Below are 27,654 nucleotides of genomic sequence, written 5' to 3'. Positions count from 1 at the left end.
CAAGACACATTTAACCGCACCATTATACGGGTTAGCTAGGCAGCCTGCGATAAAACAAGCAAAGAAACAAGTCGAGTCAACTTGAGTTAAGTTGTGATTGTTATACCGTGGGAAACTATTCTGTAGTCAATTTCTCACGACGACCAAGTCTGCTGCCTGCCTGCCTGCCTGCCTGCCTGCCTGCCTGCCTGCCTACTTCTTTGCTTGCTTACTTGGCAGCTTGCTTCAATGACTGACTGCCTTAATATTGCCAGCATGAGTATATGTTGATTGGGGTCTTTTAAGTGCTCAGCAGTGGCAGCGGCAACGGCAGCGCACATGCCTTTAATGCATAACAAGATGTTTGCGTTTCTTTTCATTTGGGCTGTGGTATAAGTCATCGTTTGGCATGGCTTGACCTCTATAGTTTAAAGATTGTCTTCTTTTTTATGCGCTTTTTGATTTGATTTTATGTGTTTTGTTTTTCTTATTTGATTTTTTTTTGTTTTCATATCTTGCTTTTGATACTGCCATTCTTTACTTTTGTTTTCTTTTCCGCTCTTTTACTTTTTTCCCCGCAAACCTTTTCATTATTAAACGTAAATAACAGACAGCAGCAGTAGCTTATGGCGTTGTGGCACGATGTTAATTATACTGAATCGTCGTCATCGCATTTTTAACGCTTTATGGATCATTGGATCGTGTCGTGTTAGCTTGATCAGCGTCATAGCGCACATTTTCAACGCTGCCTCGCATTCATTTAAATTTTTTTTATTTATTAGTGTAGCACTACATTAAAATCGATATTAGTTAATTCACGTAGTGACAAAGTAAGTGTCATTACTTTTAACTTTTTTTAATAAAGAAAAAGATTACTCATAACTAAAATATTATTGACTTAGTTGTTTACATAGAACATACCCTTACACATAAAGTTCAAATAACACCATCTTCAGCACTAGTTTACTAATGCAATCGAATATAAGTTTTCATTCCAAAATAAAATCACAACAATTTTGAAGAAAACCCTTCACTTCATTTATGCATGCATTTATGCAAATACAAAAAGTAAATGTAAACCAAACTGAACATTTTATTATCAGCAAGAAAGATTAAATACTTTAACGACATCCAAAAAAACATACTGCACTTTCTTAGTAAACTAATTATAATAAATTTTTGATAACTTGCTAGATATAGTAAATCTTTTTGTTAGTCGTAATTTTTTCTTTCAGAGTTATAAAAAAAACAATATTAAGTGTGGTTGAAACAAATTGAAATTACTTTTAAAATATGTTAAATGCTTATTTTGACATTGTGTATTTTTTGTTGAGTTATGTACAATATAAAATATAGAATATAAATATATATACAATATATATATATAATATACAATATAATATACAATATAAATATATAAAATATATACATTGTAGACACTAAAAATTAATTTATTTAAATAAAAGAAAAAAAAATAAATATAAAAAGGGCAATGATTAGCATTTTTATCTCATATATTTAAAGTAATTTATTTATTTAAGTATTTGCATTTATTGGTAAATGAAATTTTAACGGATAACTAGAATTTTGCAGCATATTTCCAGTGAACATTCACAATAGACTGATTTTTGAATTTGGCTGCACTAAAACTTAAGGCGTAAAAATTTTTGTAAAGATTTTAGGATTTAACTGAAAATTTATGTTTTGATTTTTTTGTTTGCTTTAAAAAAACTAAACTTAATATAAGAAAATTGTATGAACTTCTCGATTACTTTACTTTATATGTTTCACACAAAACTTGTAAAAAGAGCTGAAGTTGTTTGTTTGGGAGAAACAACTAACTGAAAAATAAACTTCTTTGCGCACTGTTCCCTGATCAAAAAGGCAATATCTTCATACTGAATATCTCAAACATATTTAGCAGTGTAAGAACACAAGAAACAGATTGACTCCTAGACGTGGACAGAGTGCATATGAGGACCTGTGTGACAAAATTGGCGATATCCTTACGGAAAACTAAATTAGCGGCGAATTTACGTGTCTGTGCAATATATACAGCTAACTAAATTAACACATGCTAAAAAAGACAAAACACAGGTAGCACAATTTAAGCACATAGAAAACCGTCAGAATCATATACAAACACATATTCGATGAAAAATATACCAAATATGTCGTCATTCGATTGAAAGAAAATCAAAATGCTGGTTGGTATATACATTGTGACCGAAAAGTTTTCGGGAAATTTTAAATAAAACGCAAAATTCTTAATCTTCATCAATATTTATTTTATCTCCTTCAAAATATGCTCCATTAGAAGCGATACACAAATGCCAACGTTTCTTCCAATCATCAAAACATTTTTTATAGGCGCTTTCCGGTATGGCTTTGAGTTCCCTCTGCGAATTCTGTTTTACGTCTTCTATGGATTCAAAACGCGTTCCTCTGAGTGGTAATTTGAGGTTGGGAAACAGGAAAAAGTCACACGGTGCAAGATCAGGTGAATACGGTGGCTGTTCGATGGTATTTATTGAATGTTTGGCCTTAAAATCGTTGATAATGTTGAACAAATTGAGGTGAATCGGAACAAGCCGGGCGTTGACACGTCGCATACACAAATTGTCCACCAAAATCAAACGAGCCATCTCACGACCGATGCCTAGCTCTCGTGCTATCTCTCTAACACTCACATGAGGATTTTTGAACACGATTTCCTTTGCCTTTTCAATGTTTTCGTCGGTGGTAGAGGTCGAAGGTCGTCCAGAACGCGGCATGTCTTCGACGGTCGTACGACAGTCCTGAAAGGCTTTGTACCACTCATAAACTTGAGTTTTCGATAAAACTGATTCCCCATAAGCCTTTTGTAGCATTCGCAACGATTCTGCACACGAAATTTCGTTCGAAAAACAAAATTTGATGCAAACTCTTTGTTCAATATTTTTTTCCATTGTTTTTTTCGCAACGCACTACTGAGGTGAACTGGTTTCAACAGCTGCCGTAAACGAACTGTCTGACAGATCGCGCTCATTTTTGGCATAGTAATTAAGGACAGTGCTGCTAAACTACATAAACTTAAAATATCGAAAAATATACAGCGCGCGAATTTTAAATGAGAATTTCCGAAAACTTTTCGGTCACAATGTAAATAAAGCACTACATAGTTGCCAATCATGCACAAAAGCTTAATATTATCAGCAATGACTAGTGCGGAAAATGCCAAAAACAGCTTAGCGAGAAAACCCTGAAATATCTTTCCTGTTCTGCTCTCTCAAAGACTTGAATGAAATTCTTGAAAACTAAGGCTATTGCGCATGTTGGAGTCAACTATCTCCTAAAATTTGCCAGTGGCACTCATATATTAAGTAGTAGGTACCGTCAATAACTGTTTTTTTTTTGCCCTCTCTATGTAATCTTGAGCAACCACCTTTTTCTATCTATAGACTTATTTTAAAAAAGAAAAAACAGAGGATTTGAAATTATAATAATTTAGGGTGTTTAGCATATTTATTAGACCAACTGAAAACATCACTGTTCACTTTTATGTTTAATATATGTGTGATTGCCGGCGGTTACTGGTCGTTGACGTTTATTCTACCGATTGAAAATTCAAAGTCTATCCTAAAACTCTAGTGTAAGATGTTGTGAGTAGCGAACGGATTAGAGCTACACAAAATAAATTGCTTTAGTGCTGAGTTTGGCACACGCTAAAACTTACAAAAATGGAAAAAAGAATTCGAAACAATAATACATGAAAACAGAAATATCTAAAGGCAAAGAGATTATCTGTACAAAAAATATGTAAAGATATCACAGTAACTGGCAGTTTAGTTGGCAGCACATTTTCTGCATTTTTGCAAAAGACTTGGTAACGAAGTTTATTTCAATTATGAGCGGAAACACACTTGCATACGAAAATACATGGTCTGTGCCATACTGGCTACTTAACATCCCAAAATTGCTTATAAGCTGCTAGATTCAAAGTTTTAAATGTGTATACAAATGTTTAAAATTCTAGTATACATACAAGTGCATATGTGTAAGATAAAGCAACTTTATCTATAATCCGACTATGTCAAAGAGTTGCTGTGATAAAAGAATGATGACTGAATTCGAAAAATAATGACTACTTAGAAATAAATATTTATTTTTTGTGTGTAAGGAGATAGAATGCTTTATTCTCCTTCAAACTCACTAAAACATTCTCCCTTCTTCTTCAGGATTAGTCTCCATCATCGGAAAAGCTTTCACATTACTTGGGGAAGATCCCTTATTAGTTGGATGTACCTGTGTGGTATGTTTTGATTGAAGCATTGTTTTTCGCTTAATTTTAGTTTGTGTCCAGGTTTCTTCTTCTTGAAAACGTTTTCGATGAGTTGTGCGATTTTGTTTCAATTATCCGCTCGTACCTTTATTTTTCTAATGATTTGCTCGACGTTGAGGTGACCTATATTCTCTTCTAATGAAGTTCTTACTGCATGCCATCTTTTGTAATTAAGGAAGTGTGCTTAGAATCGACTTCGTCGGTTCCGTTATTAATATTGTTTAGTTGCTCTGCTTATTTTATCCTATATAGATATTTTCGAAAATATCCAAGTCCAGTTAGGAACTTTGTGATGTAGTAGTCAATATGGCTGTAATTTCTTTCTGTCGGGTTTTACATTTAGAATGAGTTTTGCTGTCCATATTTCTCTTCAATATGTTGAATATTAAGAAAATTCATTGCTAGAAATCTGATGACATTAAGCTCAAAACTGGACCTATTCGATTAGTTGTCAGGTCAATAGCAATCCTATTCTAATGAGTTCATTTTATATAGTTAGCTGCATCCATACTAATTAATAATCACATTTTCTTTAGTTAGTAACAATAAAATTTTTTATATTTGCAAAAACCAAATCAAAATATCTTTTGACCCAAAAAGTAATCTGATAAACATTCGTATTAAATCAGAAGATTCTATCATTCTTTCAGTTTTCAAATAAAATTTCAGTTCAACACTCTACTCATATAATAAATAAGAAGCTACAAAATGCCATAACATTTAACATAACAATTGTTTATATGCTTGATTTGTTGCGTACGCACGCGCGCAACATTTTCATACCTCTCAAATGAGTTCATAGTATTTCACAAAGAGTCAAGATATAATTGAAACAGTGGTGGGCAAACTAAGGCTTTCAGTATTTATTTGTATGGTTTTAGATATTTATAAGTTATCGAAACAAGCACTACATAAAATATAAATATATTCGTATTCTATAGTAAAGTAAATTTCTATAAAGAACAACCACATAATATATTATAAAACCATTTTCAGCCATCCTTCATAAGTTGGGCTATATTATGTACCTATTTCTTTTAAAATACATGAATATGATTATTATAATGATCATAATGGAACAATATATATTTATTATATGTATTTCTGTACTATATATATATTTCTGTACGACTTTGTCTTTTTATACGACTACAATATCTTATACGAATATATATTATTGTAGAACTATATATTTCTATTAAGATTAAGTCATTTTCTCTGTTATTCCTGTTATCAGTTATCTGAAAAATACTGCCATTATCTATATAATAATTGTGGTTAAAGATTTTGATTTCAAAAACTTTAGAACTCAAATATCTGTACATATAGACATTGTATATAGTAAAAACGCAAGTACCTATATATCTTCAATAAATTATCACAATATAGGCTAGTTTTTACAGACAAAATTATATCATAAGTAAAAATTCAGTTCTTGCCCACCTCTGATCAAAAGCAAAAACATCGGCAACAGCAACAGCACCAACAACTACAACAGCAACAGCAATCAAATTCAGCAATGGCAACGTGTTGTTGAATTAATTTATTACATCTGCACGTCCGCTCCGCGCCTTGCCTTGCCTTTTACTACACATATAGATCGTGCGCTTTCAACTCTATTGTAAGCACTTTTAATGCGACTCAGACCGTGGGAAAGAAACTCGTGCCAGTCGCTTTATTGCTGTCAAACAATATCTTGATGTAGACAACCAGCAAAGCACAAGCCGGGAAGGTTGGCGGCGGATCACTTAGTAGCTTGACAATGGTGGAGGCTGTTGTCGGCCAAATGCCTTCATGCTTTACACATTTGTACACAGTAAAAATAAGAAAATAAAAATATTAAAACTTTAATAAGCAGAGCAAAAAAAGAAGAATGAATAACACCACAAACCAGTTCAGTCATCCATCCGTAAATGCATACCAACACACATACAAGCAAAATTTTCAATACTTGTTCAGTGGTTTAGTACGTCATGGCAGCAAGCCGGAGCTAGTTAAACTTGAGAGCTTGTATATATTGAATTTAATTGTATGGAAAAGTATGTTTGGCTATGTGGTGTAGAGTGTGTTTTATCATAACAAATTGAAGAAATACAATGGTCCAACTACCAGTAAATTTTTATATCTTTGGCATGTTGCCTCTGATTGCAGTGATTATTAAAAATTTACCGAGAAATGGACGAGCAAAAAACTATTTTATGAAAGAAACATGTTAAGTGTGTTATATGTATACGATTTTAATAAAATTGAGTCAAATTAATATTCTTTTATCATAAAGTCTACTAAATTGACCCGCATTTCAAATTTACTACGTAAATAAAACATAAGAAACGCCCTTTATTATACTATATTATTATTCTATATAATAAAAATAATAATTAAGAATTTAATAACAGAGTCAATGTAAGGGAAGTCACATATCAACAATTAAAAATTTGTAATTATTTAAATTTTAGCAGAGTTAGCAGAGTTACTATTTAAGAATAATGGTATTATAGAAACAATATTTCGTGAAACCAACTGACAACTATTATAATGAGTTATATGGTTTAAGATGGTTATATAAAAGCGCACTGATTAGTCTAACAGATCAAGGTGAACAAAATATATAAAGTAGCTGTGCTTGCACATAAAAAATTAGACTTCCTTAAATATACGATTGTGATCTTAAAGAAGTTATAAATATTTTTTTAGAATTACAAGTCATTCATGAAACGCAAACTATTGAAATTTGGTATTCGTTTTACGGAATATTTCAAAAATATTTTATAAGTATTTTTATGGACAGTTCTTGATCAAATGCCGCGTTTTCGATTTGCAGATCTAGGGTAACTTTTTCATTCGAGAATTACTTTTACTACAGTTTGCATTTTTAATTGGTTAATAAAACACTCGAGATTAATTTATAACACTCTAAAAAATTTTCCGAGTTAATCAAATTACCCTTAAATTAACAACTGTTTTGTTATGTGACAATTGAAACGTATTTGTCATGTTAGGATTACCCTCAACATGATTCTAGATTTGTCAATTAAAAATAACATTAGATAATGTTAGTATAATAAATGACTACACAACTTATGAGACATATGTTATGAATACTAGTATGTGATCTGTTATTATTGTTCTTTTAATATATACATTAAGACCGAAAAGTTTTCGGAAATTCTCATTTAAAATTCGCGCGCTGTATATTTTTCGATATTTTAAGTTTATGTAGTTTGGCAGCAATTAAGGACAATTACTATGCCAAAAATGAGCGCGATTTGTCAGACAGTTCGTTTACGGCAGCTGTTGAAACCAGTTCACCTCAGTAGTGCGTTGCGAAAAAAACAATGGAAAAAAATATTGAACAAAGAGTTTGCATCAAATTTTGTGTTTCGAACGAAATTTCGTGTGCAGAATCGTTGCGAATGCTACAAAAGGCTTATGGGGAATCAGTTTTATCGAAAACTCAAGTTTATGAGTGGTACAAAGCCTTTCAGGACGGCCGTACGACCGTCGAAGACATTTCGCAACGCACTACTGAGGTGAACTGGTTTCAACAGCTGCCGTAAACGAACTGTCTGACAGATCGCGCTCATTTTTGGCATAGAAATTAAGGACAGTGCTGCCAAACTACATAAACTTAAAATATCGAAAAATATACAGCGCGCGAATTTTAAATGAGAATTTCCGAAAACTTTTCAGTCTTAATGTATTTGTGAGTATGAAAGTATGAAAACATCAGTATGTGAAAGCAAATCTAGACATGTCAATTAAAAATTACATAAGTTAATGTAAGTATAATAAATGTGATCTGTTATTATTGTTCTTTTAATATATATTAGTGAGTATACGCAAGTACGAAAACATCAGTATGTGATTTGACCACCAATCCCTAAAACTTCATATTTATTTCATTGTTGAGTGTACTAAGAGTTGTGTCATAGTCAATACTGCTCAATTATTATTTTCTTTATAAACTTATGATAATATAGAAGCGTTTTGTTTTTAAACATATGGCGAATATTTTTTATTTTACATTTATTATTTGAATAATCTGCAGCAAATATATTTTCATAAGTAATGGTTTTAACAGTGTAATAAGACAAAATAATGCTTAATTTGAACTGTAGTAAAGGTACTTATCCTTATAGGTGTGAATTTTAGTTATAATAGAGTAATTAATATGTTTTCGAAAAAGATATTAGTTATTTAAGGTTAATAGTATATACACCACAAATATATCTTATATCGTAATTATTTAAATTAGTAGTTGCCTATAAAAAATGTTGAAGAAATTAATATAATATTAAAGTTCAGTGAAAGTAATAGGTAATTATCTTAATGTTAAAGTATGTTATGTTTACATACTAAAAGCGAAATTCTTTGATTCATTTTATTAATTAGAAACAAATACACTTACTTAACAATACATACTCGTATAACCAAATAAAAATCCATCTAAATCCTTTATTTCAAAAAAGACCCAAAAATATTGTACTAATTAGGCATAAATCAGAACAATCTTTTAAACATGTTGAAGCAATGGGGCTCTAAAACACCCTTAGTAACTAACAAACTTGCCTATAAAGAGTACATGGAGCACTTAATAGAATAACTACTACACTCTGATAGCAGCAGTGTGGAGGTATACGTGTGGTACCTTGAATTAACCATTTCAATTTATCTATGTGCTTACTCATCGGAAAAATGCGCACTAATCTGTATGAATTTTCTTATAATTCAATCACAAAAAAACAAAAGTATTAAAAAATAGTATTCAATTAAATGAAATAATGATGTCGATTAACAACATACCTCATATTGCAACATGATTAAATTTAGGCACTCAAAATTTTGTGATCTGAAGAGGAGGTAAAATATTTGTTCACAAAAATGAAAGGATATCAATGTTACAACCACTCTGGATAACTTGTATATAACTGAATTACAATTTTAAAATGAAGTTTACATAACAGTTACCGTTAAATGACGTTTTTTTTTTCATTTTTACAAAGCAGTGTTCTAGTAAAACAAAATTTCATTTCTGATCATGGATTGAAAATCACACTCTTGATTCTAATTCTAAATAGAATGCTACAATTTCATCAAAAAAATCTTAAATTTTCCTTTAAGCATTTCTTTTAATTAATATAACAAATATATGATTATTATTTCTTTGAAAATGAATAAATGTTGAAGCAAATACAGAAAAGATTATTAAATAAACATAATTGTATATATTTGTAATTTTTAATCAACTTATATACTCGTGATACAATATATTTTAATTAACTTTTATATGCCAGAATATCCTTTACTTAAATTGAATACAAGCACTTTTTTATAAAAATTATAGTAATTTTTATTTTCATTTCCAGTTAATTTGGCATCAACGGAAACCACAGGCAATAGCTTTAAAATATATTTAAACATGCAAGCCGCATTATTATTCCTGGTTATACTAATTGCACTGTTGATATTTATGTACCATAATCCGAAAGCGTAACGAAAGAAGCTTAACCAAAAACTTTAATTATCCAATTAAAATTTGCTTTTCCTGCTACTTAATTTCAGCATAAAAGCCCAGTTAAGCTACAAGCAACAAGGACACGGAAGCTTTGTAAAATGCTTCTGTCAATGGGGAATGATTTAGTTGTTATGAATTGGCAAAGTATATAATAAAAATGCTATAAATAATATAAGAGACTATTATGACTATAAAAATACATTAAATGTGTTACTTAAAAAATAAAATGAAATGAAATATTAAAAATGCAAAGCATAAAACATTTTCAAGGACATTCTGAAATTACCTTAAGGGCATTAATTTGTAGTACAGAATAAGCTGATCATCAATGCCATTAGCACTAAATTTAAGATCGTGCAAATTAACATTATGTTGAAAATAGTAAAAAGGAACTAAACATAAAACGAAGCAGTCTTGAAACAGTTCATGAATGGAGATACGTTAACGTTAATGCGTAAAACATCCTACAGAAAGAACGATTAAAAACTCACCTGTCATGTTGAAACTGTGATTTTATATTGTGGGACTACACTTCGTTATTAATTAATAGCCAGTAAATAATAAACAAAATAATATACAATAAAGCATACTAAATTCAAGTATGAGTTATAAGTAAAGAACGACAAAAAATAGTATCAGGGGTCATCAATGATTGGTATAAAAGACGTCATACCTAGTATTCAGTGGTCAGATTTATAATACGAATATAACTTATACAATTTGATTATAATATAAAAATATATCGCAACCTACTATAAACAATCCTATTTACAGCTCAATATTCGCAAGAATTGATATTATGAAGGTGAATCTCAAAGCACAAGCATCGCATATCATCATCAGTTTCGCATTATTATTAAGAATAATTAAAAGAACACTCTTTAATGATATATACCTATACTTATATAGCCTATATATTACGCATTTATTTATACATATTCATTATTAAGTTGCATTAGCATATTATTATCTTAATCATCTTTGCGATTCCTTATTATGTCCCTCTGTCAGCGAAAATAATAACTTTTCGCCGAACTAACATTTGAAATTTATTAACACCGTTTTTTTATTACATTGAAATCAATACCAGTAGCAGCCTGTCCAAAGTAGTGACGACTACAGAAGGTTCTCTCATAGGGTCTGCATTTAGTTTAAGCATACCATAATCTGAGTCATATCAACGGTTCACTAATATTTCAATGGATTAAAATAAACTTCAGTTTTGGCAATCTCTTCCTCGTTGAAGTCATAAATTTTCTCTTGCAGTTTTGTTTTTACATTCTAAACAGATAGTTGCACCTATACGGTAGTCTATGTTACTAGTAGGATATAGTGAATTGAAAAAAAATTGAGGTGACCTTTCTACGAAACATCTTTGATGAAAGTCTATAATTTTCTTTTTAATTTGGAATCAGTTTGATTTTTGAAATTTTGAAAAAACACCAAAAAAATATTTAGAATTTGTGGGGAAAAAAATGAAACATGCTGGAAAAGGGTCTGGTACTGATCCCTACCTAGAATGAAAACACTTAGGTAACCTAGTTGAAATAAAATACTCAACAAATTAGTTTTAACTTCTTAATTAATCGATTAAATCGGACTAAAAGTCTAAGTCCATAAATAGGCACAACAGATCTCTAAGACGTAGCATTAAATCCCTCAATTTAATAATTACAATAAAAGTAGATAAAATAAATAATAATAAAATATGGAGGCTAAGACCTTACCAGTTGACATTTGAGAAGCTGTCCACTCGATTTGAATCTTGAGTATAGTGATATATCCAGATTTCGCTCATTATCACATACCACACGAAAAAATGTGTGGTATATAGCGCAAATAAAATATAAAATTATATAAACATATCCATTAACTATGATTTTTAACATACAGTCTAGTGAAATATTTTATTAAAGATACAATACTTGTAACAATATAATTTATTATCACTGCCTACACATTATAATAAAAAGTTGAAATGCCAAATGACCGTTCTTTGTATATCTACCTGTAATTAATTTCATATTAATCTGTAAATAATCTTAGTCACTAATTGTGTTTAATATTCAGTCATGTACTCCATTCAATTGATATTATTAGAAACTTAAAACAAACACACAACTGACAACGACACGTGCTGCAAATACCATGGAAACAACACGAAAAAATAAACAATTTATTTTCATGTACGAATATCTTTTGTTATTTTCAAAAAAAAAAATAAATAATTACAAATCCGCAAAAAATATATATTGTACATTAATTTTTAATAAGTATCTGTGAGATAAGCAGCGCGTGCGCAATGGTCAAAATGGTTAAATCCCAGCACATACACTACAATTACAACAACAATATTAACATAATCTTTGGAGAGGAAGTTAAGCATGCACAATCGATTAGATTTTCAGTTCAGTATGTTAGTATAGAATCAGTACACAATTTTATTTAAATTTTGCATTCACGTATATTTTTTGATCAAATATATTATAAATTAAAAATTTATGAGATAAAAAATTTTATGATTTAACGATATTTATAAAAACTATTTTTGCCTATACGTGTATTTATGTCACAAATACTGCGGTAGAACTGAAAATCGCAATGAAGATATTTTTTTCTGATTTTTAAGTTATTTTACGGCTTTACCTTTTCATGATTAAGTTTGTTTATCATCTGGTTTCGTATTATTTAAGTTGAAAAATTTTATCAGCTATCAGACAAACCACAATAAAACGCTTTTATTTAAAAATTTTAGAAGCAGATATTTCGTTCTTTATTTTAGAACATCTTCAGTGCTTAATTTTTTAATAAAAAGCTTAACTTAAGGTTTATAAAATTACAATTAAAAACAATATATACGTAAAGTAACATATATATAAAATGACACTATTAAAGGCACAAATATTAAATTAACAATCATTGTTAAATTAACAATAATTGCATTAAAATATAGACAATTATCTTTTTTTAATGTTTTTAACACAAAAAACTGAACTTGGAAGTGCTTCACAGTTAAATTATAAACATAATGCATGCATGTTTTAAGAATAAAACGAAAATTGTGATCCCATTAGTGGACAATTGATGATAAGTACTTGGCAATACTCGGAACAGCGTTGTATGGTCAGCCAAATTTCAGTATTAACAAAATTTTTGTGCTTGTCTTTTCTTTGCTATTCGAATCCCTCTAACTAAAACTCACTATTATACTAAAAGCCTCAAAGTAACGTCAACGATCATATCAAAATGTATCATCTCATTCGCCAATATTTCTAGAGAAGCAATGAAAAAATGGAATAAACATTTTAAAATTCTGAAAATATTCTATTTATAGTAATAAAAACGTTTAATTTTAATATTTTATAAAACTAGCTATAAAAAAAAAATAAGTGTACGTTAAAGTTGCATTTTTTGCTAACGTATATAAACGGCGCAGCTATTGCCCTGTAGTTTAGTTCTACTGTCTTGAACCGTGATACAAATTTTTTATTGAAAATCATTTATAAAGACTTAAACAAAAAAAAACTTTATTTACTATCAGTGGCGTAACTACATTTTTTAGGCCTGTAAGCAAATTCTAACTAAGGGGCCCCTACCAACATACTATGGGGCCCCTCTTTTTATACTCTTTACACGAAAAAATGTGAAAAGGGTATATAAGGTTTGTCAAGATTTTTGTAACGCATTAAAGAAAACGTCGGAAATACCATTAAGTATATATCAGTACAATATATATATATACTTTTTCAGTTCAAACTACTCTCTCAGCTTTTGAACTCTTCGAATGAAACTTTACACACATACTTTTCGGGAGCCAACCCTGTTCACCATTTGATTTGATTGAAATTGGACGTCTATTTCTTGTAGCTGTGATATAAACTTAACAATCGGATATGAGGTTTCTCCGTTTTTAATAAAGGTATTCAAATGGAATTTGGTGTATACAGTACTGATATTTGCAAAAGACAACGTACAAAATTATTTTCAAATGGGTTTTAATCTAGATATAGCTTCCATATAAACTCTCGATTAAGACACATATTTTTCTTAGAAAAACTTTTTTATTTTATAAATAGGTTTAATATTTTATTTGAAGTACATACATATTATGTACTTTAAATTTAAAATTTACGTATCTTTTAAAAAATGCAATATGAAGTTATTCCAACAAAAACGTTTCGTCCCACTTTTGAGAATTTATTAAAAATAAATACAATGAATACAAAAATTTATAGTGGGGCCCCCTAAATTCGGGGGCCCGAAAGCGTTGCTTCCAATTGCTTCCCTGTAGTTACGCCAATGTTTACTATTCAATCAAACTTTTATTAACAATAATATTAAAATAAGTTGTCTGTTTATGTACTGTACAAACCAAAGAGGGAGTTGCTGTTGAAATATTTAGTCCTAACACCAGAATCTCGCTCACACTGGGTATATGGCCCACTGTGTTTCAAGCAGAGGTTCACGCTATTGAGGTCTGCACTCGTATCAACATTAACAATGGGTTGAAAGGCGCCCGAATCTGTATGTATTCAGACAGTCAAGTAACAATCAAAGCATTAAGCTCCTGGAAGTTTTTCTCAAAGCTTCTATTAGACTGCTATGACACGCTGCAGCAGCTGGCAAGTAATAATAAAGTGACGCTATACTGGGTGCCTGATCACACATGAATCAATGGTAATGAGTCTGCCGATAGTCTTGCACGGGCAGGATCTGCCACTCAAATCTAAGTTGGTCTACAACTAGGTCTCTAATCAATAATTGGATTTCAACCGAGAGAAGTCGCTACTGGCGCCACAGTCGAGATAACCGTCAGGCTAAAGAGCTGGCTCACTCCTATAGTTATAATAAGACATCCTTTTTCAGCAGAACAGAGTTAAGATTGCTAGTGGGATATCTAACGGGTCACCACGGACTACGTTACCACCTCAACAAAATGGGTGTATCCAAACAGATAGAGTTTGATAGAGAAGCAGAGGAGACATCCAGTCACATTCTATGTGACTGCTCAGCCTTGATCTGGGCCAGGAGGAGGTCACTGGATCGGAAACTACTCTCACCTTTTGACATTAGGAGGTCCTCAACGACCGATATTTTAGCCTTCATTCGGAAGGCAGAATGTCTTCTGTTCGGTTAGAGTCTGTTGTAGCACAAAAGATCAATCATGGTTGCAGTGCTCTGCTCAAGTAGAAGCTAGTACCACGTTCATTCTTATCTTATTCTTATCTTATGGACTGTACAAGATTGTGTAAATACATCATACCTGTAACTTTGTCATCTACCTATATGATTTTGGGGGTTCTATCCCAGGTGTCCTTTTATTTATTATGACATATTATTTTTTTTAGACGAAGACCATCGAACCTAAACGCAGCACTTTTTATACAACTACGTATATTTTCAAACTTATATTTAGCTTAACTATAATTAACTACAAAATTTGTTAGCAGATAAATAAATTGTTCCAATAAGTACTTTAACATAATGTGCGATAATCTTCTTAATCTTTTTAGCAATAAAATGCTAATATCTAATACTTAAGGTTGTGCCACATGAAGTTTCCCTTCTTACTCGATTAGCCATTTTTAGAATCATTAAAATATCTCTATGCTAAAAATATCTCTATCCCTAAAATTCATCACACAGGTTTTAATCTTATAACACCACAGTTCATAATATTAGCATAATATTTACTATATAATTTTAAAACCTTCAAATTTCCTCCGCAATTTAAGTAAACATTGCTGGGGAGCACTAGTGGTGGTAATACCATAAGAAAATAAACTAATTATTAGAATTTATTTTTTCCTCATAAATTTATTATAAAAATAAATATTAAAATGCTTCGCTGGCAAATATGGCTTAATTACATGCCCCATGACAGGCACTCTCTAACAGTAGCTACAGTGTGCCACACAAAAGATTCAAAAGCACACTTCACACACACGCAACTCTGAAGCCCATTAAACACTGGAGAACAACTCACCTCATGCTGGCAACAACATCACAAGACTTCGATAATAAATTAAGTGTGAGTTTACACAACAACTTCAAGTCACATGTAAATCCATTGATGAAACCTGAAACGCCAAAGGCAAAAGCAAAACAGAACAAAGTGCATGAACCTAAGAAAGCAAAAACATACAAAGCAAAAACCTCGAATAATTATAAACAAAACTACTGCATGAGAATTTTAAAACAAGGATGATAAGGAATTATTACTTCAGCTATATGTTATCAAATTGACATACAAAATAACAATAACATCACAATCCAAAATACACCAAATTTAACAATATATGTAGAAAGCATGGGAATTACTCAAACAAATGCAAACAAATTATAAGGACTCGTTATGAAAGACTATTATCCTGTTTGAAATAATAATAACAACACGCTTATTTTATTAGTGCAATGCTCTTTTCATACATTCTTCGCCTCAATAATGTTAAAGGATAATTTCGTTAGCATACAACAAATTCACTGCGTTAAATTGATTGCTCTAAACCAACGATCGTTCTGCCGATCTTTGTGTGTTACACCATATTCGTATTGTTATTACTTCTTACTGGCAGGATAACAGAAAAAAACACCTTAATGCGTGGGAATGCCTACGAAATTGTGTTTCCCACGATACTGAAATTGAAATTATGTATTTTATCCTGAAGTTCCTATAAAAAGTAAAAAGAAATACAAAACCAATAGCTCCTTAAAAGCGCTCTGATATATATTAAACAATTTAGATCTCAAATTGCAAATCAGGCTTTGCTTATCGAGTATCACAGTCCTTAAATAAAACGAGACTTAAATCTACAGAAATTTAAAAAAAGTGCATAATTCCTTTTCCGTATGGTAGCAATTCCATGAGAAAATTTTATTAGGAACACCTGCCTTTTTTTTCTTATAGGTTTTTACAAGCATTCGATACAAGGAAGAGTAAAATAAATTGCCATAACACTTGAATATATTTCTTTTCCCTTTTCCTTTTTACTACAACTGTCTTTATGTCCATCATACGTATCGGTATTTTCGGAAACAAAAAATAATAAAATTTGGAAACATTTTCCCACACTTTAACTGCAGCATAATTCTACAGGGGTACCAATGTATACCATATCAAATATACAACTTAACGCATATATATACACCCTCGACCCTTATATTTACTTTAAAATTCCACTACATACACTCGATCATGCACTATCGGGCAGCACCAACAACAATTACACCATTTTTATTACCTGCTCACTGAGTCAGTGCCTTCTTATCGGATTTTGTAGTCTTCTGCCCCATGTCTTCTGTATAGTTGTGGTTGTTATGTTGTTGCACGTCGCATTAAACGTGCTTATACAGCAAAGGGCGAGGCACACTTGTGCGTGTTTAATTCCTCTCTTTTTTATATTTCACATAATAATTTTTTATTTTGTTTTTATAGTCTCTTTCGCCTTTTCCTCAAAGGAAACGTATTGTATTGCGTATCGAGCTGAAGTATGTGCAGCAAGTATAAAAGGCCGTTTCCTACAGTTTCGAAATCATTCTGAAATCGTTTTCGATCCAAGCAACATAAATTCAGTCTTCATTTCTAATTTATTCTCAGAAAAGAAAATATTCAAGAATGTGCCAGCAAGTACAAGCCAAAATTAACTCAAACAATAACAACAAGATGAAGCCAAGCTACAGTATTAAAAAAGTTTTGAAGACACTCTTCAAGAAACAACAGAAAAAACTTTCAAACTCTCTTGAATCATTAGAGTCGCTTCAAAATCAACGGAACTACGAAATAGAGCAACATTTCTATGAAGAAATTGTTGACAATACCGTAAATGAAAAGTTAGCCGATTTAGCAGTTGCCGAAGAACAAGACATCTATGTGCCTGTACGTTTTGCACGCACCGATGCCGGTACTTTCTTCTGGACCACCAATTTGCTGCCAGTTACCAGTACAATTATACCAGCCGCTGATGAAGATTTGTTGCAGCCAGCTTTCTGCTATAGTAACTGTCAATTTCCGCATATGCAGTTTCAGGATCGTTGGGCACAAGCTTGATTTGATACCAGTAAAGAAGCCCGCCTTCCTCGCTTTAGACATTGAGAGAAAAACTAAATATAAAGAAGCTTTAATATGTTCAACGATTGTGATACTTTCATGTAGCAGCATAAACTGCAGCAGATGGGGTGATTTCTGACATTTAAATCATCGTTCTTCCACTAGTTTTAAGGAACTTATACAATTTTTAATAGTTTTTAAGTGAATTGTGATAAGAAAAAAGCTTTAATAATAAAAAAAAATTATAGAAAATCTTACATATTGACTTTTTTTTCTTGTATTATCTTATATTAGTTTTTTTTATTTTAATTTATTTCCTAAGGAAAGTATTGAAATTTTTCTTTTTTTTTGTATTTGATTGTTTTTTCCTTTCATATTTTTAATTTTTTTGTTTTAATTTATTTCCTAAGCAAAGTATTGAAACTTTTCTTTTTTTATTTGTTGTATCTTAACTTTCTCCTTTTATGATGTTTTGTACCTCTTTTTTACCATTCATTTACCATTTTTGGAGAATTATAGGAAAATGCCTATTAAGAAAATAATAATGGAAAACAGAGGTTTTGTGAAAAAAGTAATAGAAAAGGATATATTAGCTATCAAGGAAAAGGATAATTAAAAAAATAAAAATTAGTATAAAACTTAACCTATGTTAATTAAATGAACTGTTGTTCTATGGAAAGTATTTTGCCTAAATATTTTTTTTCTGAAATATAACTCTTTGTTACTATGTATTGAAAATAGAAATTTACATTATTTATTACTAGAGTATATAGAAACTATACGAAAAATGAATACCAGCGTTTTATTCATTAGAATGAGATTAATCTAAAACAATTTGCATAGAATTATTTTTTCTGCAACATAATTAAACTTATTGTAAAAATATGTGAAAATACGGCAAAAGTCAATATTTTATGAATGCATTATCATTCACGTAAGTAAATGCGTGTTTATAAAATGAAAAAATCACAACGCTCTTATGAGGATATTAAATTAATATAATAATACCCGTATTTACATTTTACCGCAACATTATTTAACCTAATTTAAACCACTTTCCAAGAATCAACTACAAAGGAACTAAAATAGCTTTGGGCTACGTATAATAACATTCATCATTTCGGCATTGCAACTTAGTTTTAAAAACAATTATCCGCAGTCTCCGGATCGTAATACGTAATAACAACATTTTACCATTTTATAAAACACAGTCGCTCGATATTTATTATATAGCTCATACTGCTTAATATATATATAGCTCTCAACATTTACATTTGTTATGGTTTGAATTGTAAAGAGCTTTCCTATAAAATACAATATATAACAATTTTGTAATAAATAGAAAGTGTAGAGCTAGCTGATCGATATTCATTTTTCAAAAATTAAATGTTTTTACTAGTACTTCTTTGTCGACATAGGACCTAAGAAGCTGTCCTTTAATAACGTTGTAGAAGACAACGTCAATTACTTTTTTACCAATAGGTGGAGGTGAAACAGGATCACCAGAAAGTTGAGTAGTTTTTTTTTATAGTTTCGATTCAAAAAATTTAAGGAAGACACGTTAGAATTATAAAAATAGATTTGAAAATTGTTTAGAAAATGCATGTGTTTAAACAGAACGTGGCGTTAAGTTTTTATAAAATATAAAAAATAATAGCAAATTGTAAACGATTATCACATACAAAATAATTGTAATGTATAAATAAACTTTGAAATATGCATTTAACATTATTTAAAAATTCTTTAACCTAAAATCTGTACGCAAAATGGTCTAAGCTCTTCAGATATAACTTAATCATGTCAATGTTCCATCATTATGAAAATGTTCTATCATAAGAAATAATAGCTCATAAGACATAAACGTTTTAATTCTTAAGCCAATACTAAGCTCTAAAGAGCTTAGAAACTGAAAAACAGTTTTTTTTTTCGTAAAACCCATCTCTTTTATTTTACTAAAAAAACCTCTTTTATATAACCCAACTGTTTAGTGTACTAAAAAAGTTTCGTTCAGAAATAATCACAGACTCAGTTTTGCTTAAAAATGGATTTATGCTGTGTCTTTGCAAAGAATATAAAAATTTTTTTTTTTTAAATTCAAACCCACAATGATAACTTTACATTTCTATTACTTTTTTATTCTCACTAAAGCTAAAGTCAAGAGGACATCTGCCATCAGACTTGTAAGTCATTTAGCTAAGATTTCATTCCAGTAATCTGGTCCAAACACCAGAATCTCGCTCGCGCTGGGTATATGGCCCACTGTCTTCCAAGCTCAGGTTCACGCCATCGAGGTCTGCGCTCGTATCAACATTAACAAGGGGTTGAAAGGCGCCCGAATCCTGTTATGCTCCTGGAAGTTTTACTCAAAACTTCTAGCAGACTGCTATGACACACTGCAGCAGCTGGCAAGCAATAATAAAGTGATACTGTGCTGGGTGCCTGGTCACACAGGAATTAATGGTAATGAGTCTGCCGATAGTCTTGCACGGGCAGGATCTGCCACTCTAATCTGTGGCCCAGAACCTTTTTGTGGATTAAGTTGGTCTACAACTAGGTCTCTAATCAATAACTGGATCTCAACCGAAAGAAGTCGCTACTGGCGCGACAATCGAGATAACCGTCAGGCTAAAGAGCTAGTTCTCCCCTATAGTTATAATAAGATATCCTCCTTTAGCAGAACAGAGTTGAGGTTGCTAGTGGGATATCTAACGGGTCACCATGGGCTACGTTACCACCTCAACAAAATGGGCCTATCCGAAGAGATAGATTGTAGACTCTGCTTGGAGGCAGAGGAGACAACCAGCCATATTCTATGTGACTTCCCAGCTTTGATCTGGGCCAGGAGGAGATCACTGGGTCGGGAACTACTAGCACCTTCCGACATTAGGAGGTCCTCAATCAACCGACATTCTGGCCTTCATTCGAAAGGCGGAATGTCTTTTGTTCAGTTAGGGTCTGTTGTAGCACAAAAGATCAATCATGATCGCGGTGCTCTGCTCAAATGGGAGCTAATACCCTGTTCTTTCTTATTCTAATCACAGGAAAAAGAAAAATGAAATTAAGTATTTGTCTTTACAAATACAAATGTTAGGGGTGAAAATAAAATCAATTTAATTAATTATCATGTCATGTAATCGATTCAAAAAATTTATAAAAATAATACTCTTTATAGAATGGACTTTATGTAACAAAGAGTTGAAGGTTTAAAGAAAAATGTACTGAATTTTCAGATGATATTTTGATAATTATGTTTTAAAGGAACCAGAAAGGAAGTAAAGTTCAAAGTACTTCTTTTTTAAACTCGAACTTATATAAATATCTTATGCAATTAAATATAACTCTTCAGTCTTCAATACACTTTAACAATATTAAATCAGCCTTAAATAATTTGAAAAAAGTGTAATTATGTTAATTATTATATCAGTAAATGTTTGTGTAACATAAATCACATAATTTACAGAATTTATTTTATGTACGTCAACTCTTTCAACATTGTATGATATAATTTTTAATGATAGTTGTATTCATAGTATGCGAATATATATTTAGATAAAAAAAAACTCAAAACGTTCTTATCAGGATGCAAAGTTGCAATAACATCCGTAACTACATTATATTTGACCACAATATTATTTAACCTCATTCAAGAAACTTTCCAAGAATCAACTACAAAGGAACTAAAATAGCCTTAAGGCTGTGCATGATAATATTCAACAATGTTGCGCCACAACCTAGTCTCTTGCACATCACAACCAAAGCAATCAAAAACAATTATCCACACACCACGAATTGTAATGAGGCACATCAGCCAAAAAATGCTTTTGAATGCAACAAGTTGACAAGTTGAGAATACACGCATACACGCATACATTACCACAAACAGCACACAGCAAACGCAGCATAAACATGTCACCGCAACAAAATTATGGCTTTTATCACTTAAATTGTGGTTATTTATTAATTTTTAATAAATTAAAATGCAACTTGTGCTGCAAATGTCAACACTTTTTGAAAAAAGAAAAATATTCGAAAAAACAAAAACACTAATAAAAATAATAATAATAATCAGAATAATGAATGCTGAAGCATAAATAAAGAACCTAAGGAATGCATGCCAGCTCGTACCAATGCGGACGCATGCGCTAGAAAGGCCGATTCAAAATTCTTGGTAGACACGCGGTAGAACGTTTGTTTTTTAAATTGCCATAAAATATACACAAACAAACAAATAAAAAGAAAAGTTGTGAAAATATTTAAATTTCTTAATAATTCTATTGACCAATTAATGCAGAGAACGCCCAAAAAATTCAGTAGACGGACAACGGCAGTGAAGATAACACTCCATACTCCACAGTTAAAATATTATGTATGCCACAAAGGCCAAAGCAAATATTAAAATTATATAAATACCAGTAACATCATACGCATATTTAACTGATAACAATCGTCGACACTGGTCACTAATTCCACGAAATGAAAAGAACTTAGCGCAGCTCCTAATGGATACATACGTAGTGCTGTAAAAAAAACGATAGCAGAAGAAATGTCCATGATAGCGGCCTTCGTATATGTGCTGCGCATGTAAATTTCTGCTACCAGTAACTTCTACGAATCTTAAATGTGTTGTAGAGACGCAGTGGCAAGTGTTAACGCTTGCCCCTATGTTGCCTACTTTAAACGGCTTATGGATGATACGGCGAAGATATCTTTTTAAAATTGCCTGAAGTGTTTGGTATAAAAAAGTGTATTTAGATAGCATAAATCAAATAATATGGGATACAAGGTATGGAACCATTAGATAAATAATTTGGTTTAATTAAATTTAAAAATAAAATAAATTAGTTTACATACTAGTTGAATGATTTTAATAGATATCTACTGACTATAAGAATTAAAAAGAACGCATTGAAAATATAATACAGACTAAGTGCATTTTTAAATTTTAAATTAATTAAAGATTTACTTTAAGACAAAAAATGTTTTGTAATCTACATTGAGGTACACACTTCTAAATTAAAAGCAATTCTCATGGTATCATTATACTCCTCATGATCTCAACAGGTGTGTAGTGAATAACATATCATTTTATCTCTACTCAAATACAGTAATTGGTTTTTCTTGATTGGTTAATTCTTGAATTAAAACCATGTTATTTAGGTCGTGATTAACATTTAATGAAAAAAATTTTTTACCAATCTTATTAAATTAATATCGTTAAGCATTCATACAGATTAATTTTTATGACACTTCATTGTTGTAATTTAAATCAGTTATATTCGATTATAGTTTTTTATATATAAATATAGAACAGTTTCCAAGATATGAACACAATTTAATCAAGTTATCTTCATGCTTTCTGCGAGCATATTGTATTGTATTGTATAAAATACAATACAATATCTGTAAAGAATCGATGTCTCCTTCGATCACATAAAAATAATAACTCAATAAGATTCATCGAATTAGCAATGTCACTTAGTATATCAACTAATCTCAGTTTTTAAACTAATTAAATAAAACCTTATCTACAGGATGAAAGGCGACAGCAAGCAACTGATCGGACTGGCTAGCGGAGACTACTCGACGTGGTCAAGGACGACTCACGTCTGTAATAGCCAACTAAGTAAGTAAGTAAGTACAGGGTTGAAGGTTGATAGTCTATCAGTGAATGAAATTGGTTGGCTCTATAGAAATCTTGTATGTTCCAAAAATTAAATGATATGCATACTTTCGAGTATAAATAGTAAAAAATTTTGTAAGTAAATAATAAAAATGTAACATAACGTAAGTTCGTGTTTCCTAAAATTGGTTCCAAAACTTTTTTTGACCACTATGAAATTTTTGTTTTTAGTAGGGACCACAAAATTTAAAAATAGTAATTATTATTTTAATAATTATTTTGATGTATAATTATTTTAATATGCTTTATGCAACTCTGATATAATGTACAATGAATTGTACAATTGCATAGGTACATTATATAGCCTATAAAATAGGTAAATAATTACTTGGAAATTTTTTGTGCTTATTTTCCAAAAAGTCAGGTCTCAGTGGACAAACTACAAGCTAAGTATCCATAGATACAGGCTATGTGAAGTGTCTTATGGACTACCTGTGGTCCGAGTACCGAATATAGAGCACTGAAGCTTCCGTAAGGACAAAACTTTAAATTTGTTACTCATCACTAAGTTTGAGTAGTAAAATTACATCAATTGGGAATTAAAAAAAATATTTCTGTATTTTTTTACATGACTAGAGTATTAAGTATACGTTTTAAAGGTGTTAAGTTGATGCAATTTGATAACATCGATGGTTGATAGTTATTTCATTAGTTGATAGTTTTCTCATTGGAAGAAGTGGAGAGAATAAGAATAACATATCCATATTGTTTCTGCAATTGTATCCAATAAAGTCAATTGTGTTATGATTATGTTTAGTTTTTTTGACTATAGAAATTGTAGATTAGAAATTTGGATACAGTTCCATACATCAGGGCACCATATTTATAAAGATATGATAAGTATAATTTGCTGAACTAGTGGTAAAGAACACAATAACTTTTCTTACCTTACTCAGTAACTTTAGGATGGATGCAAACTTTCGCTAATTTGAAGAAACTTTAAAACACAACAGCATACCATACTACGGCGTACCGATTAATTAAAACAAAAATAAAAGAACAATACTAAAGTAAGTTTAAATATTTTAAACAAATTCTTTTCGCTTTTTACAGAAAGAAATAAAGAACTGCGCATTTCTTTTGTAATTAATATATATTTGAGCATAAATTTCATATACTGAAAGAGATATGAAATTCGAAAACTTGACGTAGCTGGTTTAAGATTATAATTTTCCACTCGCAACACTTGTACAATATAATATATGTATAATACTTCACTCATTAATATATACAAGGTGAGATGAAAAAACTGCAACCAACTTCAGACTGCTGTCATTTCTAAACCGCTCGTCCCACAGCTGTCAGATTTATTCTAGTGACAGCTCATTATATTGTTTACAAGCGCACAAAAGCATTTTGGTGGGAATTTTTCAAAAAAAAAGTTATTTGTGATGGAATTCAAGCGTGATAGTGTGATTGCTTTGCATTTGGCTGGAAAACCACAAGTGGCTATCGTTAGAGCCCTCCAGCATTTAGAAGTGAATAAATGTTTTGTGTCTCGTACCATCGCTCGTTACCATGATACTGGTAGCGTAGCCCGACGTCAAGGAAGTGGACGAAAAAAAACAGCAACATCGGCAGAAATGGTTCGAAAAGTGAAAAAGCGAATTGAACGAAATCCGCGTCGCAGTGGACGAAAAATGGCTCGTGAGCTGAACATATCGCAATATGCCATTCGGCAAATATTGAAAAATGAGCTTGGACTAAAGCCATTCAAGTTCCAAAAAGTGCAAGATCTTACTGATGCGCAAAAAAAAGTTAGACTCGAAAAAGCTAAAGAGTTGTTTCGCTTGGCCGAAAGTGGTGAACTGCCGAATTTGGTTTTCTCCGATGAGAAACCATTCGTTATCCAGCAGTTTGTAAACAAACAAAATGATCGTGTTTACTTGCCAGAGAGGTCAGCTGAAAATTTGCAACTTCGGTTGGCCATCACAACTCAAAAGCCGGCCATGGTGATGGTGTGGGCCGCCATAACAGCCGATGGTCGCTCGCCGCTCGTATTCATCGACCGTGGGGTCAAATTAAATGCGCAAATCTATCGCGAAAATATTTTGGAGGGAGTTCTGAAGCCCTGGGCACGCAAACATTTCGGCCGCAGACCTTGGACATTCCAACAGGACTCAGCACCATCGCACTCAGCACGCGCTACCCAAGAATGGTTAAGAAATGAGGTTCCTCGCTTCATTTCCACCGCACAATGCCCACCAAAATCTCCGGATGCCAAACCGTTGGACTATTGTGCCTGGGGTATTTTGGAAAGCAAGGTTGGCACTAAAAAATACCAAAATGTCGATCATCTCAAGCAAGCGCTTCGCCGAGAATGGGACAAAATACCGCAGAGCCACTTTCGGGCAGCGTGTGATGGTTTCATTGGCCGTTTGAAGGCCATAGTTCGTGCCAAAGGTGGCCAATTCGAACAAATCTAAACCGATTCCCGACATTTTTTGCTTTCATTCAATAAAATTTAAAAAAAATGAAAAAATTATGGCGTTTTACTTTGTTGCAGTTTTTTCATCTCACCTTGTATATATCAGTTCTAATAAATGTCAATCACTTTTAAAAGTACATATGAATTGATCTTTTTAGCGTTAGACTAAAAATCTCACCTCGGATAAAATATAAAAAATATGGAACTTAACTTAAATATTTTATATAGAACTAATTTTGAGAGCTTTAATTTATTGCTTATTTTCTTCTTCTTTCATCCTCATTTCCCAGTGGAGCATTGGGCCTCGACTTATAGGGAAGTCTATTACGCGATTCCATGGACTATTTTATTAAAGTAAAGAAGTTTATTAAGTAAACTTTTTTTACAAACTTTAATAGATTAGTAATTTAATTATTCTTTGAGTTTTTATAATGCAAATAAATAGGCGACCTTCCTATATTAAATAAAATTCTTAATAAAACTATTGTCAGATACTTAGTACTGAAAAAATTTATAAAGTATTTAAGCAAAATTATTACTATACTGAAAACATTTAGTATACAATATTGTAAAAGTAATATGTACACCTTTTTAAAGAACGCATAATAAGTTTTTATATTAGAATAAAGTAAAATACAAATCAACGTAAATTATTATTGAAATTTTTTCGGAAAACCCCAAACAAACGTTAAGGTCGTTCATTTAAAAACTTATGCGTGGATTACGATTGGAATACTAACAAGTTATGTATTTGTTTTTTGTGTTGTTGTTAGATATTACCAATGAATAAACAATGGCAATATTAATAAAATAAAATGTTAAATAAAAGGCTTTTGCGTCAACAACACAAAAAGAAATCTTTTATTTTTATAAGCGATTATCCGTTTTTGCGGCTTTGAGGGCACGTTTTTGTTTTCCCACACTTTTGTGCACGTAGGAGCAAAGACACTCCCTAAACACTTAAATTGTCGAACAAATTTAGTATTCTTCGACAACCATCATTTGGCCACATGCTAAACATTTTAACGGATTGTTTCGATTAATAACATTATTATTGTGGCTATCTGCATCGATACGTTAATATAAAATTGATAAATAATTTAACAATTCTATAAAAACTAAATATATGTATCGAATTATTAAATATTTAAGAGTTAAATAAATTAAAAGAAATAAGTAATAAATTTTCTATTTCTATTCTATATAAACACTATTGCATTTAGAATTAATGAAATTATTTTTGAATAACTATAATAAAATATTTTTCGTAAGAAAAATACGATGAATCAGTTCGCATAGTTTAAAACAAAGACAATTTTATATCTTTTTTTAAAGCTATACAAAAGAAGTTATTATTTAACCTAAAAAAAAAGTATGCAAATAGAAAAACTTATGAAAATCCCAGTATCACAGTAAGAGAAGCATAGGTGACACACAATAAAACTTTGCTGTCTTATCAACATTCATCTTTAACATATCATTAAATTATTACTACGAATTTTTTCTATAAAAGTCTGGCGACTTTTAAAAGATTTTCTTATACCAGCATTTAATATGTCCAAATACTAGTATTTATTTATTCCATTATATTATTATTTAATTTTAATTGAGCTTTTGGTGATTCAATTTAATTAATTACTAATAAAAACTAATGAGTGTTTCGTTATTTAATTTTATTAATCAT

At 31.0% G+C, this 27,654-nt stretch overlaps 1 protein-coding gene across 1 annotated transcript; it reads left to right on the top strand.

The window, feature by feature from the left end:
- The first annotated feature begins 17,342 nt into the window (after positions 1-17,342).
- Positions 17,343-18,132, top strand: LOC119678669 (enhancer of split malpha protein). The gene has a single exon (XM_038090641.1). It carries the CDS (start codon positions 17,431-17,433, stop codon positions 17,860-17,862), a length of 432 nt encoding a protein of 143 aa, XP_037946569.1. The 5' UTR covers positions 17,343-17,430; the 3' UTR covers positions 17,863-18,132.
- Positions 18,133-27,654: the final 9,522 nt, after the last annotated feature.

This window comes from Teleopsis dalmanni, chromosome 2, assembly GCF_002237135.1.
Source record: "Teleopsis dalmanni isolate 2A chromosome 2, ASM223713v2, whole genome shotgun sequence".
Taxonomy (NCBI): domain Eukaryota; kingdom Metazoa; phylum Arthropoda; class Insecta; order Diptera; family Diopsidae; genus Teleopsis; species Teleopsis dalmanni.
Note: the sequence above shows the minus strand (reverse complement) of the source record. Positions and strands in the feature narration are given on the sequence as shown.